The sequence below is a fragment of the Lissotriton helveticus genome, chromosome 11 (assembly GCF_964261635.1).
Source record: "Lissotriton helveticus chromosome 11, aLisHel1.1, whole genome shotgun sequence".
Taxonomy (NCBI): Eukaryota; Metazoa; Chordata; class Amphibia; order Caudata; family Salamandridae; genus Lissotriton; species Lissotriton helveticus.
This window is the reverse complement of record NC_136072.1, coordinates 32,457,180-32,471,803: the sequence shown is the minus strand read 5'-3', so window position 1 is coordinate 32,471,803 and position 14,624 is coordinate 32,457,180. Positions and strand designations below refer to the sequence as shown.

Here is a 14,624-nt window from a genome sequence, read left to right as displayed (position 1 = left end):
TCAGTCCAAGGTTGGCGAGGTTGTCCAGCAGGGTGGTGGTGTTGCGGTTGTTGTTGTTCTCCAGATGGAAGTTGAGGTCCCCGAGGAGGATGTAGTCAGCGGAGGGGAGGGCGTGCGGGCTGATGAAGTCGGCGATGTCTTCGCTGAATTGTGTGCGGGGTCCCGGGGGACGGTAGATCAGGGTGCCTCTGAGGGTGGTCTTGGGGTTGACGTGGATCTGGAAGTGCAGGTGTTCGGCGGGTGCGAGGGTGTCGTCGGTGTCGGTCGTGATGCGGATGGTGTACCTGTGGATGATGGCGATGCCTCCTCCGGTCTGGTTGGCGCGGTCCCTCCGGATGATCTTGTAGCCGTCTGGGATGGCGATGGCGATGTCGGGCGCTGAGGAGGCGTTCATCCAGGTTTCCGTGAGGAAGGCGACGTCTGGGTCTGTGGTGTCGAGCAGGTTCCAAAGCTCGACGGCGTGTCTGTGGACGGAGCGGGTGTTGAGCAGGATGCACTTCAGGTGGGTGGTGTTGCTGCTCGTCGAGGTCTTGAGCACTGCCGGAGTGGAGCCGGTCCGGTTGCAGGTGAACTTGCAGGCGTTGCAGATGAAGGGTCCGTGGGTGCGTCTCAGTGTGGCTCGGTAGCAACCCGTGGTTCGGCCGGTGTTGAGTGCGTTGAGTTCGGTGGCGTCGTAGGTCCGTCTGGTCGGCTTCCGGCGGTGGGGGCCAGGGGTCCTGGCACTGGGTGCGGTCCAGGCGCGGACGGGCGCAGGCGGGCTTACCTTTGGCGCACCTTCGGCGCTCAATCGGTGCTCCCGCTGCGCGCGTCCGCTGCGCGGTCGCTGGGGGGGCGACATAAGAGGGGAGCCGGGAGGGCGGGTCAGCTGGGAGGCGGGGTCGCGTCCACCAATCGAGTGGCGAGGGGGCGAGGCCGCCGGCAGGAAGCGGCGGGAAAACGGGATCGGTTTGAGCGGGCGGCCCTGCGGCGGCTGGGGCGCTGCTCTCGGCGTTGGTGAAGGTCTGGCACAGCAAGGGTCTCTGGAGCAGGAGCGCGGAGGAGCGAGGGGGCAACCAGGCCAGAGGCGCGGTGGTCACTGCCCAGGTGCGTGCAGGGTCTCCTTAAGAGGGGAGCCGGGAGGGCGGGTCAGCTGGGAGGCGGGGTCGCGTCCACCAATCGAGTGGCGAGGGGGCGAGGCCGCCGGCAGGAAGCGGCGGGAAAACGGGATCGCCTTGAGCGGGCGGCCCTGCGGCGGCTGGGGCGCTGCTCTCGGCGTTGGTGAAGGTCTGGCACAGCAGGGGTCTCTGGAGCAGGAGCGCGGAGGAGCGAGGGGGCAACCAGGCCAGAGGCGCGGTGGTCCATGCACAGCATGGCAGGCACCGCGCAGCCCCCAAAGCAGACTCTGCATGCCTTTCCGTGGCAGCATTACTGCCACGGAAAAGCATCTGAAAAAGGCCATTGTAATATGGCTGGCAGTGTCTGATAGACACCGCCACCATATAAACCCTTTTCCGCCCCAGTCGCAAGGCGACCGGGGTGGAAAAGCGGCAGACGGTCTTTCCGTCCGCCGCGGACCCCCCCAGCCATACTAATATGGCGGGGGGTCATTCCGGCTAAGATGGCCTGCGGATTGCCCCCGCCAGGACAGCAGTGGCTACTGCCGGCCTGGCGGGGGCGATCCGCCCGCCATCCTAATGGGGGCCTTTGTAAGTTGCAGCCTGGGGGTAAACTAATAGCATCCCACTCTTAACCGATGAAGGAGACATCTCCTCATCACACTAGAGGATCCCAGTGGTGGTGGTCAAAAGAAGCGTCCGTAATCCTCCTGTTCTGTGTGCGGTGGGATTCTCCTATGTGTAATGCATATGGAGTTAATAGGCTTGTGACTGGTCTATTATGTAAACCTAAACAATATGTAGTATAGCTGGATGGCTCGTATTTTGGGATTAAGGCCAGCCTTTCCTATATTCAGAGCGGCCCTGTTGTCTGCCCCCCAAAGAACCTATAGTAGTTTTATCCTTATCTGAGTCCTTGGCTGGAATAAACACACAGTCAAGGATTTGACCAGCAAGAGCAACCAAATAAATCTGTGTGTTATATCTTGTGCATTATAAGCTCATTTTGCCTGCTAACAAGTAGCCAACAGTTTCCTGCATTTGACTTTCCAGTCCACATTTCACTGGTTGTTTTGAGCTCTGTCTCCCGCCATTGTTTAACTTTTTCAAAAGTGACCATTGACATATGTGACGCTTGTGTTGCCAGGACTGTAGGAGGGAGCAAGAAAGGATTGTTGGGATATATATTTTGAGAAATAACATTTCTCCAACTGCTTTTGTTGGGCAGATCCTAAAGTTGGATTCCATTTTTGAGAACAAACAATGGTGAAACTACTGTATAGTTTCTGCGACAAACCTCAAATGGACGGCCTTAAGAAGAGAGAAGCAGGTGGGTCCTACCCCAAATACATGGACCATCCATAACATGATACACTGACTGTGCCACAAAGAGAGCACAGTTGACTTAACAAATGTACTCCATACATATTGAATGTTTCCTAATTACATGATGCAGTAGAAGATTGGAGTATGGACAAAAGGAAACCTGAACGCCTGCCATACTGCAGCAAAGTTTTATTGCATCGGACAAACTATTTAAGACATTTTGGACTATCAGAAGTTCCAACTTCTTAGGTCAAGAGTAACAAGATGGTGTTTCCACTGCACGTGGGCAAGTGTTGGCTTATTTTTGTTACATTTTATTTATGGTTTTTAGGGTGCTCTGGTACTGAATGCAATCAAGAAGGTTGACATGAATAATGACATTGTTTTCAAAGTCTTCTAAAAGCAACATTGTTGTATTTAGGAATGTCCAAATAACTGTTCTCTAAAAGGTGAAAAAGGAAGAATTCTCTTGACATTTCCATATCAGCAAACCCACCAGGTCTCGCATTGAGCAAACTTATGCTGATATGTTGACTTTGTCAATTCTTATTTGCATTGTCGCTTTTGGCTCACGACGATGCATGCATTGCGATGTATACGTATCTACATCGCGAATAAAGGGGCATATCAACAAGCGGCAGCGGATTGCATATCGCCAGCTATCGCTGGGAATTATTGCCATGCTAGCGCTGTATCAACAACGCCTATCGCAATGGCAATAATTAATCCAGTGACACCGGTGTTTTCCATGGAACATCGCTGGTTTTCCAGCAATGTTCCATGGAAAACGGCGACATCCTTGGTGATAGGGCCTGTGGTCTTAGCCACACACTCCACCCCCCATGTTAGGTATGCCTTAGTCAAGAATTTAACAGACGTTAAATTCCTGCATTAAGGCATACTTAACGCAATTTCAAATATCGCTAACCCTTGTTGTTAATTTCACGAAGCTGGGTTAGTGATATTTACCCATGGCGTTTTGTCATGCAAGCCTCCTTTGCATCTCATTAGCAATGCGATGGGAGGCGTGCTGAAAAGGGGCGCTAATGCAAGGAAACACGCGCTAGGGTGTCCTTGTTGATAATGCAATAATATTATCACCGCTTTTTGCCCGAAAACAGGCTCTAAAGTGGCGATAATATTATCGCTGCTGCTTGTTGATATGCCCCCAAATGTGCACACACAGCAGCCATCTTGGAATACTAACCATAACACATACGTCGTGATGCAAAGCAGCCATTATGGCTTTTAATTTTAAGTTACCCTTCGGACATGGGCTGATAGAAAAGGGAATTCATGGATGGATGAAGGGGTGAAGGCACTGGGGAAGGAAAAGTTAGGATGTTGAAAGTGGGTACCAAGGGGAAGAACAAGAGAGTAGGGGTTATGTATGTAGTAGAAAAAGTTAATCACAAGGGGGCAGATTTATGATGCCCTTGCGCCTCCTTGCGCCGCAATTGCGTCACGTAATGTGACGCAACGGCGGCGCAAACAATGCTCCCTATTTACAACGTGACGCATCTAGGAGATGCGTCACGTTGGAAACCCCTGCGCCATAAGGAGGCGTTCATGCGCAGGGGGGGCGTTCCTGCGCAGTAACGCCTCCTAAAAGTGGCTGAGTGAAATCTATGAGATTTCACTCAGCCACTTTCTACGTCAATTCCTTACGCCTGCTTGAAGGAGGCGTAAGGGTGACGCACAATGCATTGAATAGGTGGCTCCTGTGCATTGCAGGAGTCATGTCGCACTTGCGACATGACTCCTGCAATGCGCCGCCCGTTCGCCGAGAGATGCGTCACACATCCTCACTGCCTTGCACCATGGTGCGCCGCATCATAAATGTGGCGCACCATGGGTGGCGGAGCAGTGGCGCACTGTGGCGCATGTTAACTGGCGCATCCCTGGTGATGTGCCAGTTAACATAAATCTGCCCCAAGTTATTGAGTGCATGGATGGGCAGGGCTGGTTTGGTATGAAATAGCAGTGTGAAGTCATAATATAGTGAACCATATACATAACATATTCACTCCAAGTAAAGTGGGCCTATTGTATGCATAGGTTTTACACCTACATCTTACTTTCTGGGACATAATACACACTATAATGCTTGCATGCTTAGAGAGGTCTCTCCCATAAGTAGTTAAGGATGGTGCATAAGCACTTCAGTTTTGTCACTACCATTTCTTCTCTACATCTCTAGGCCATAATATTGAGCAGAAAAGGATACTTCCTGAAACGTATCACATTTCCTGAGCCTGACTGATTCTTCTGCTGATAACAACAGCCAAATTTGACGCAATGCATTGAAACAGCACAAATATCCCCACTGAAAACATGAACATTTGTCAAATTGCGCACAAGAGCAAATTGCAAGTTTGAGACCTATGCCCACCCCCCTCCCAAAGACTGCGAGGGTTGTGCTACTGCTGAAGAAAGTCAACCCGATCTCTACAAGTTGAGTGATTTCGGTGGCTGCTGCTAATACTATGAAAAATACATATCGCAACCTTCCCCATGAGCCCTATTTAATTTTTTAAGCTAAAACTAAATATAGAAAATAAAGGGGCATATTATCAAGGAACGGTGTTAAATGTATCGCTGTTTTATCGGCAGGAAACTGCCGATAAAACGGCGATAATGGGCTTGATAATACGCCCTTGTTAATTCCCATAGAAGCCAGCCGCGGGCCGTGGAGGGAGTTACGGTGGGGCAGGGAGGCGGGGAGGGTGAGGGGCAGGGTGGAGGATGCTAAAAACCGGCATATAGATAATTGCAGTAGAGTAAACAATCTAATTCATAAAACGAATTTCGTAGTGTGCACTGCATCGCATTTTGCGATGCAGTGCGCGCTACGAAATTCGTTTCATTAATTAAATTGTTTACTTACCTGCAATTATCCATATGCCGGTTTTTAGTGCCCTCCACCCTGCCCCTCCCCTTCCCCGCCTCCCTGCCCCACCGTAACTCCCTCCACGGCCCGCGGCTGATAGAAGCCCATGTTCTGGTGTTAATATGGGCTTCTATGGGAATTAACAAGGGCGTGTTATCAAGCCCATTATCGCCGTTTTATTGGCAGTTTCCTGCCGATAAAACGGCGATAATTTTAACACCGGTCCTTGATAATATGCCCCCAAAGTTCGCAGCACGTTTAAAAAATGAAGTAAGAGGCCCTGTAGAACTTTAATGCTGCCGGCCTTCTGAAATAGGAAACGAAATAACGGAGGACTGGGGGCACCAAAAGGAGGCTCTCACACTAAAAACAAAAAGTTAAAAAAATTAACGCACGGGATTAGTACAAATGTGGGTGTGGGCTGCATTTTAAAATAGTTCACACCCCCGAAACGTTCTGGACTTGTGCCAGCGCGTATGGGCAACGCTGCCCGCCAGTGCCTAAAGTTAGCTGAACCACAGTAGGCTAAGGCTGTAGGGGGGTGTCCAAAAACCAGTGGTGCTGGAACAATTTTCAGACTGGGAGTGCTGTCAACTGAAGTCACACGGACTGAGAAAATTCCAGGCTCGACATAACAGACAGGTGGAGAGTGGTAAGGGTGCGGTATGTGGCAGGTTGTGCATTTTAGAGAACACTGGAGCATATTATCAAGGGGGCGATAGGAAATTATCTCAGTTTTAGCGGCCGTTTTTGACTGCTAAGCGGCGATAATTCTATCGCCCTATTAGCAAGCTGTCGCTAACATCAGTTAGTAACAGCTTGCAGGCGATAGCGAGCGTTTGGGGCCCGCTCTGCATGTCAGCGATATTTATCGCTAATGACATGCAAAGTGGGCGTACCCAACCTGTTACCGACTGAAAGCAGTCGCTAACATCGCTATCGCCTATTTCCAACACAGGCGTAGCGATGGAAATATTTGCGCTAAGCACGAATATCTCCAAAAACTAACACCTGCTCAGACCAGTTCTTAGCTATTATATCCAATGTAAGGTGGATATAATGGCTAAGACCCTGTTAGCGATAATGCCTGAATATCTCTGTATTCTCAGCGATATTCACGGATTTAGCTGCTATCGCCGGGAATTTTATTGCTTTTGAGATAAACGTTGCTAATAGCACGTTATCTCAGCGATAAAATCCGGTGATGCGCGGCGATAAAAAAATTGCCGTTAACCCTACTTAGAGATAAATATCTCTATTTGTTAATAATATGCCCCACTGTTGCAAATATATTTCTAAAGCACGATGAGCTGGTACACTGTCGTTTACAGACAGCACATTTTCCATTGAAATGGCAACAAAGTTTATGCCGGATAAAGCACAAACAAAATCGTGTTTCAGCAAATATTTATACTTTGAGGTCACAATGTAGTGTCTGGATTTGCTCTGATCCTAGTAAAATCTTTGATTCTATCACACTTCAGAATTGCAAACAAAATGTGCTTCTTGTGCGCTTTACTAACTGCTGATATACTTTGAAATATATGTGTACAGTTCATTTATACGTATTTGAATGTTGTTGGTGTTAGAAAAAAGACAACGCCCTACACCCTTTCCTTTCACACTCCAAACCCCTAACTTGCAGTCAAAGGGAGAAAAGTAAACGCCACTCTGCATGTTAAAATAATAAGCAGTCATTGTTTAGAAGACATAGCCTGACATTTGACCTCTGTCTTTAACCCCTTGGGCGCGACCGCGATTCTGCGCCTGTGCGGCAGAATCACGAGTGGGCGGGTTTATGACGGCCCCCAGCCGCCATCAGCACACGAGCCCCGTGATGCATGACGGCTGGGGGCCGTCATCAGCATCGAAGGGGTTAAACAGAACAAATGTGAAAAGATAAATACAACATGTAAATGCATCTATTTATTGCTCATTCACCTTCTCAACTGCAGCATGATTATTTTGGGGGTGCTGCGGCACCACCCCCCACAACCCTGACAGTTTTAGCCAAGCTACCCCTGTCTGCATGAAAACTGGATCTTTTCAGACGTGGGAATGTTGTCCCATTTATGCGACCCACTCATTAACTACATTACACTGTGATCAATGGTTTTTGAACTTCTGTTTAAAAGGTACGTTTGTGGAGGCAAGTCGCACTGCTTTTAGTTAGGATGTTGACTTCAGATAGGAGCTTTTCTGGTACAGAAGAGAGAGTAGAAGGGGCATATTATCAACAAATAGGGATATTTATCGCTAAGTAGGGTTAGCGGAATTTTTTTTATCGCCTCGCATCACTGGATTTTATCACTGGGATATCGTGCTATATTAGCAACGTTTATCTCAAAAGCGATAAAATTCCCGGCGATAGCGGCAAAATCCGTGAATGTCGCTGAGAATACAGCGATATTCAGGCATTATCACTAACAGGGTCTTAGTTATTATATCCACCTCCCATTGGATATAATGGCTAAGAACTGGTCTGAGCAGGTGTTAGTTTTTGGAGATATTCGCGCTTAGCACGAATATTTCCATCGCTACGCCTGTGTTGATAATAGGCGATAGCGATGTTAGCGACTGCTTTCAGTCGCAAACAGGTTGGGTACGCCCATTTTGCATGTCATTAGCGATAAATATCGCTGACATGCAAAGCGGTCCCAAACCGCTCGCTATCGCCTACAAGCTGTCGCTAACTGATGTTAGCGACAGCTTGCTAATAGGGCGATAGTATTATCGCTGCTTAGTGGCCGAAAACGGCCGCTAAAGCGGCGAAAATTGCCTATCGCCCCCCTTGATAATATGCCCCAAAGTTCTATAAATCTGCGCCTCCTTAGGTCTTGGTCGGAGTGAAGAATCCTACTGAAAGGCTTCGGAGGGCCAGGCGCTATGAGGGAGTGATGATGGGGAGTGTTTTGCTTTTCTGTTTTCTGGGCACACGTTGGATTCTTTCAAGGAATAGATGACACTTCGAGGAATTCTATGACGTGTAAGATAACTGTTCAGTCATACCCTGACAGCTCACATGAATTTGTAGGTACTTGTAATAATGCAATTGGTAGTAGGAAAAGTAAAACTACACATGCGAGAAAGCAAAGTGTGTTGCCTTAAAATCCAAGAATGGTTCAGCTTTTTTCCTAACAGCTTGTGATCTCTGCAAGGCACAGGGGCAGCTCAAGCTAAAACACCGTCGCTCCTTTGGGTTCTATTTATTGATGTATAGGCTGCTGTGACGCATAAGATCACCACATCCTTGTATTTGCCTATTTTTCCTACCCTTACGTAATCTCGACCTTACTGTCTGCAATCTCATTCAGCTCTTTTTCTAAAATACCGAATTTTACCGATTCGGTATTTTAGAATCGGTAAATGCTATGAAGAAAAAAATTCGGTAAATGTTACCGAATCGGTAAAATTCGGTAATTACTGATTCGGTATTTACCGATTCGGTAATTCCTATTCATTCCTATGGGCCTGGAGGAATTTAAGAATTCGGTAATTTAACGATTCCTTAAATTACCGTTCGGTAAATTACCGAATCCTTAAACATGCCTCCTACAACTCAAATGTCCAATACCGGTCGGTAACGGCCGAAATTCGGTAATTTCGACCGTTACCGACCGGTATTGCGCTACCTACATCTGGCCCTTTGTGAGTTCCCCAATTCCCTTTCCCTGTTGTTAAGAGCACAGCTATATATTGAGTGCTGTGAATGTCATGCAAAATGAGTGTTGCTACAGATGTGCAGTGTGAGTGTGTCATAGCAGTGCAGAGCGAGTTAAATCACAGAGCAGTCAGAGAGTTGTCACAGCTATGCGATGTGAACATTGTCACAGCAGTTGTAGAGTGCTGTCACATTCTCGCAGAATGAGTGCTGTCACAGCAGTGTAGAGAGATAGCTCCCACAGAAGTACAGTGTGAGTGCTATCTCACCCATGCAGAGTGAGTTTTGGCATAACATAGTGAACGTCATTGCAGAAGAGCAGAGTAGGCGTAATCAGACTTGCTGAGTGTGTGCTGTCACAGGTGGGCAGATCTCACTATATCAGGTAGCATCAATATGCGGATGTATGACGTTACAACGCATACATTTACATCTTGGTACATTACATCGCGGTTTTTACAACGCAAGTCGTTACAACGACTTGCGTTGGAAGGCGCTGGACTTAGGAGTAGTATAATTTACTATTCCAACTCCAGTCTACGTACAGTAGGGAAGGTGTTGGATAGTAAATTATACTATTACTTGTCCTAGAGAGCCATCTAGCGCAAGTCGTAACAATTTGCGTTGTGAAAACTACGATGTAATAGCATCGCGATGTAATCCCCGCATTGTTAACAATGTTTCCCTCAATATGCACATACATCGCATCCACAATATTGACCCCCAACCTATCCTCTAAGTAAGTATGGCTGTGGAGGTACAGGGTTACAGGGGCATATTACCAACGATGAGCAATATTTATCGCTAACGATGCTTAGCAACAAATTTTTTAACACTAAGCATCGCCAGAAATTATCGCAGAGATAACTTGCTATTAGCAAGGTTTATCTCAGAAGAGATAAAAATCTTCGCGCTAACTGCCAAATGATAGATTATTGCTGGAAAACCAACGATAATCTCTCGAAGTTTGGTGTTAGCTTGATGATAGGGGCTCATAAACTTAGCCATGATATCCACCTTCCATAGGATATCATGGCTAAGTCAGGAAAATACCAGGTGTAAAAAAAAGCAGTGCTAACCGCGGTTAGCGCTGCTTTTATTATCACTAACAGGGTTAGCGAAATCCTTGATAATAGTAGAAATGTCGCTTAACAACATTTCTCCTAATATTTTTCCCTGGAACGCCCCCTTTGCATCTCATTAGAGATGCAAGGGGAAGCGTAGAGAAAAAGGGTGCTAACATGAAAATTTGCGTGTTAGCACCCTGTTGCTGATAGGGAGATAATTTTATCTCCACTTTCTTGGCTTTTAAAGCCAAAAAAGCAGAGATAAATCCCTTGATAATTTGCCCCACAATTTTTAACTTCACATCTACCTACCTTCAAGAAATGCTGTAAGCCGACATAGTGGGTGCAATATTTTAGGTGCGGGTCAGAAATGTATTAAGGCATGGGCAAATTGGGCTCTGGCCCAGGACCCCAGTCGTTCAGTGGGCCCCCTGATACAGCCAGCAATGTTCTGCAGAGAGTCTTACCCTGGTGACCTTGCATAATTCTTAAACAGATTGTTTTAAATACCCTTTCCTTTAATGTATTTTTAATGCGAGTGATGAGTGAGGGTCTATTACAGACATTTTGCAGAGAATTGTTTTTTTTTTCATGCAACAAAAGTAAAAAAAAGTTTCTCTTAGATCACAGTAGGACCTCACATATGAGAAAGGGAAGCTGACACTAAGATTACTTGCAGTCATATTAGTCAGCTGTTGCAGTGTTACAATACTGAAAAGATTCATCAGTATCCCTGAATATTAGATGTAAACACATTTAGTATTTTGACAAGCCTGTCTGTGCACTGTCAGTGACCTGGCCAAAAAGGGCACGAAACAGCGAAAACTGGATCACAAATTCAAAGCTGTTCCCTTGATGGGGCCCCAAAATACGCTTGGTTCAGGGCCCCCAAAAATCCTTAAGATGCCCCTGTGCAAGGTGATATTTTAACCTCAATAAAGTTGTTTAACACCGAGAGTGACTGCTGCCACAGCTGTGCTTGCTCCACATGACTGCGGAGAAACTGCTGCCGAAGCCCTACCATATAGTAGCTACTGTAGACTCCCAGTGTAACTAGCATCAGAGCAGTCAGATTTACTGGCACAAAGCTGCGCAGTGTGAGTGGTCACAGCCCTGAAGAGAGGACAAGCATAGAAGCAGTCTGACTGCTGCTGCAGCCATGTATTGCATGAGCATGTTGCACAGCCATGCAGTGCTGTGGTGCTGCCACAGCTGTGCAAAGGGTTACTGCTGCCACTCCCATGCACAGTGCAGAGCAAGTAAGTACTTTTTTTTAAAGAAAGTTTTTATTAGCATAGCTACTTAAAACCACTGCGTCAAGGCACACATGCAGAGGGCGACCACAGAAGTGCGAGCAGTCACAGTAATGCAGATTGAAGACAATCGCAAGAGTGCAGTTTGGTGTCGCGGTCGTGCAGAGAGCCATCTCAGCCTGGCAGAGTGAGTGTTGGCACAGCACAGTGGAAGGCACAGAGTGAGTGCAGCGAAAGAGGTGCTGAGTAAGTGTTTGCTCAGCTCTGGAAGGTGCCAGAGAGGTGCAGTGTGAGTGCTAGCACTTCAAAGGCAGCGCTGCCTTAACTCAATGAGCACTGCCACACCACTTCTGATGCTGTGGGCGGTGACGGCTGTGGCACACACACACATATATATATATATATATATATATTTATATACACATATATGTATGTACATATATATACCTATGTATATATGTATGTATATATATGTGTGTGGGTGTATATATATATATACACATATATGTGTATATATATATATATATGTATATTTATATGTATGTGTGTGTAAAAATATACACATATATGTATGTATACATATATATATGTGTGTGTGTGTGTGTGTGTATATATATATATATATATATATATTTTTTTACAATTAAGCCTTGGAACCAGGAAGCATTCTTGTGCATTTCACTCGTTTTCGTTCCACGTTTGTCCTTTGAAGAGCTTGGGCTCTGGTTGCTGCACAGAATTTGTGTTTTTGCAACAAGGTCAAAAAGGTGCATGATTCCCTTACATTAGGTGATGCTATTGATGTTATTTTTGTGTAAAATTCATAAACAAATAATATACTGTACCTTTCTCACACGTCTTTCCTTCCCAGCCCCCGGTGCAGGTACAAACAAACCCGTAGAGTGTACTGGAGCAGGTACCACCATTGTTACATGGACTGCCTCGGCAAAAATCTATTCCTGTGAAGGAAAATAAACAATTATTGACATGATTTTTTTTAACAAGTAGAACAAAAATAAGTGCTGACCAGAAGACAATTTTTATTTATATATTTGCGGTGGTGAACACAGCTTTTTTTGTCAAAGCTAAAAGTACCTCATTCCATGAGGGGGGTCAAGACGACATTAGTCCTGTAGAGGCGTGGGCGGCAGAGGTAAACAATGGAACCCCCGGGGCGCCCGCGTGCCGCCGCCGGCTGACCGTTGACGCACCAACGCTATTGCCGCTCTCGCGCCTTCTCTCGCGCACCGGCGCGCGCGAGTCCACCCACGCGGGCGCACGTGCCTCTGCTGCGGCGACGGAGAGTGGATGTCTAGAGGAGGCGACGCCCCGCTGCGCCCCCCCCCCTGAGCTCGTCATGAGCACGGGGGCGCTGTGGGCGCCCCCCCCAGCTCAGCGGGGGAATTACCCCTGCTGCGAAGTGGTTAAATATTTAACAGGAACAATGCCTGCCTTTCAGGCGTCCTGTTATATCCAAGCTTCTAAATATACTCCCACCCCCAATTCAGGCAGTATATGGTTACCTATCCATCGGAACAAGAAATGTGGAATCAGAGTAGGGCGGATTACCAGTAAGTAATCTAGACATTACCTACTCAATTACATTCCGTGAAGTTTTTCCTTTCTTTAAGCAGCTATACTAAAGCACATACAATTTAAGTAAGGCATTATAAACATAATAGTATCCATCTCACTCTGCAAACATTTATCGAAAAACATTCGTGGACCTGTTACACCTTCATCACAAGCAAACATTTTCTGCATTCAAAACTTTTGTTCCAAAATGTAATTATTTTCCTTTGGCTTAAATTAATCAGTAATGATTAACAAAGGGAGAAGACTTTGCACAAGTTGCAGCAGCAGCTCAAATATCAATAAAAGATTCTCCACCCCATTCTGCCTCTGAGGCTGCCATCCCTCTAGTAGGATGGGCCTGCTCTAAACCCGGAAGAGAACAATCCAAAATTTAATAAGCAGAATAATTTCTTTAATCAACAGCTCAGGGTAGTTAACCCGTTACCTGCACTGAACGTTCCACGCTAGTGCGGAACGTTCTATCGCGCGGGCGGGGCCGCGACGTCCAACGGACGTGCGCAGCACTACCGAGGTAGCGCACGCAGCAATGGGGTTAATTGAAGAATTCCTCCTTTATTGACGTGGCCATAAATATTTAACAATGACTTCCAAAATTCCACTGTTCTATAAAGATATATCTTAACAGACCTGACCACATCCAATAAATGTAGCAAGCCTTATTGGGTTAGAAGACAATGCTGGCAGAACTATTCCTGAGTTCTGTATAAAATTGAGTTAAGTTTCAGTATAAAATTAGGTTCCAATATAAAAAACATACGATCTTCAACAATTTTTAAGTTGAGAGTTAAGATGATAAAACATTCATCTCACTCAATCTTCTGACAGTAGTAAAGGCTACCAAGAAACATACTTTTAATCACAACTATCTAAATTAAATTGTCTCTAAAATGTCAGAATACTTAAACAATCTTAAGGTCCACCCCTTAATACCAGAAAGAGAATCCCTTGTAGACCTAATGGGCACGATAGCCGCCGATTGAAGTCTCAGGAAGAACAATGGCCAACCCTTATCAAGTCCATCATGTAAAAATTGAAAATCTTCAGGAGGATATTAAATTCGTTTTCACTCTCCATTTCTTGAACATGGGGATTGCATGCTGTGAGACCTGTCAGCCTTAGGGTGATATTCCCCCAAACAATTTGCCTTGCTGCTTCTGTTTTTGCTGCACCTATTTTTGATGGCCCTAGGACTCTTTGCATTTAACCCCTTCTAACCAGTGCTAAAGTGCTTGTACTCCCTCCTCTAAAACATGCTTGGATGGGCTTATATCCTTATGACATATTTAATTTTCTTGTAAGTCCCCTGTAGAGTGGTATACCACATACCCAGGGCCTGTTAATTAAATGCTACCAGTGGACCCGCCACACTTATTGTGCCACCCACTTAAGTTGCACCATAAACATGTCCTAGGCCGACAAATGCAGTCTGATTGCAGTTTTAAACTGCCATGTCGACTTGGCATTAAACGTGGGACCACCCACGTTGAGCGAAAAATCCTCCAGAAAAGTTTCAAAGTGTGAAAGTAACATTTTGACTGGGGCCTCCCGCATACTATATCTGACCAAGGCTCCATAACAGTTGATCTCAAACTTTGAATTTGTCCCGGTCAGGTGCGACCAGATGTCCAAGGTAGGTGCTAGAGGTTTTTGAACACTATACAGCTGTAACTCTTTAGAAAGTCATATCTCCGGAACCCTATATTATAGTTTTGTCGTTTTGGTGTCATTTTCAAGATA

General features: G+C 46.2%; 1 protein-coding gene across 1 annotated transcript in view; it reads right to left on the bottom strand.

Annotated features, from left to right (window-relative positions):
* Window positions 1-14,624, bottom strand: part of LOC144792796 (uncharacterized) — an 844,113-nt gene that overhangs the window by 772,869 nt on the left and 56,620 nt on the right. Inside the window, exon 7 of the mRNA XM_078667999.1 lies at window positions 12,137-12,250. Coding sequence (XP_078524125.1) covers window positions 12,137-12,250 — 114 coding nt within the window. The remainder of the gene's footprint in view (window positions 1-12,136; window positions 12,251-14,624) is intronic.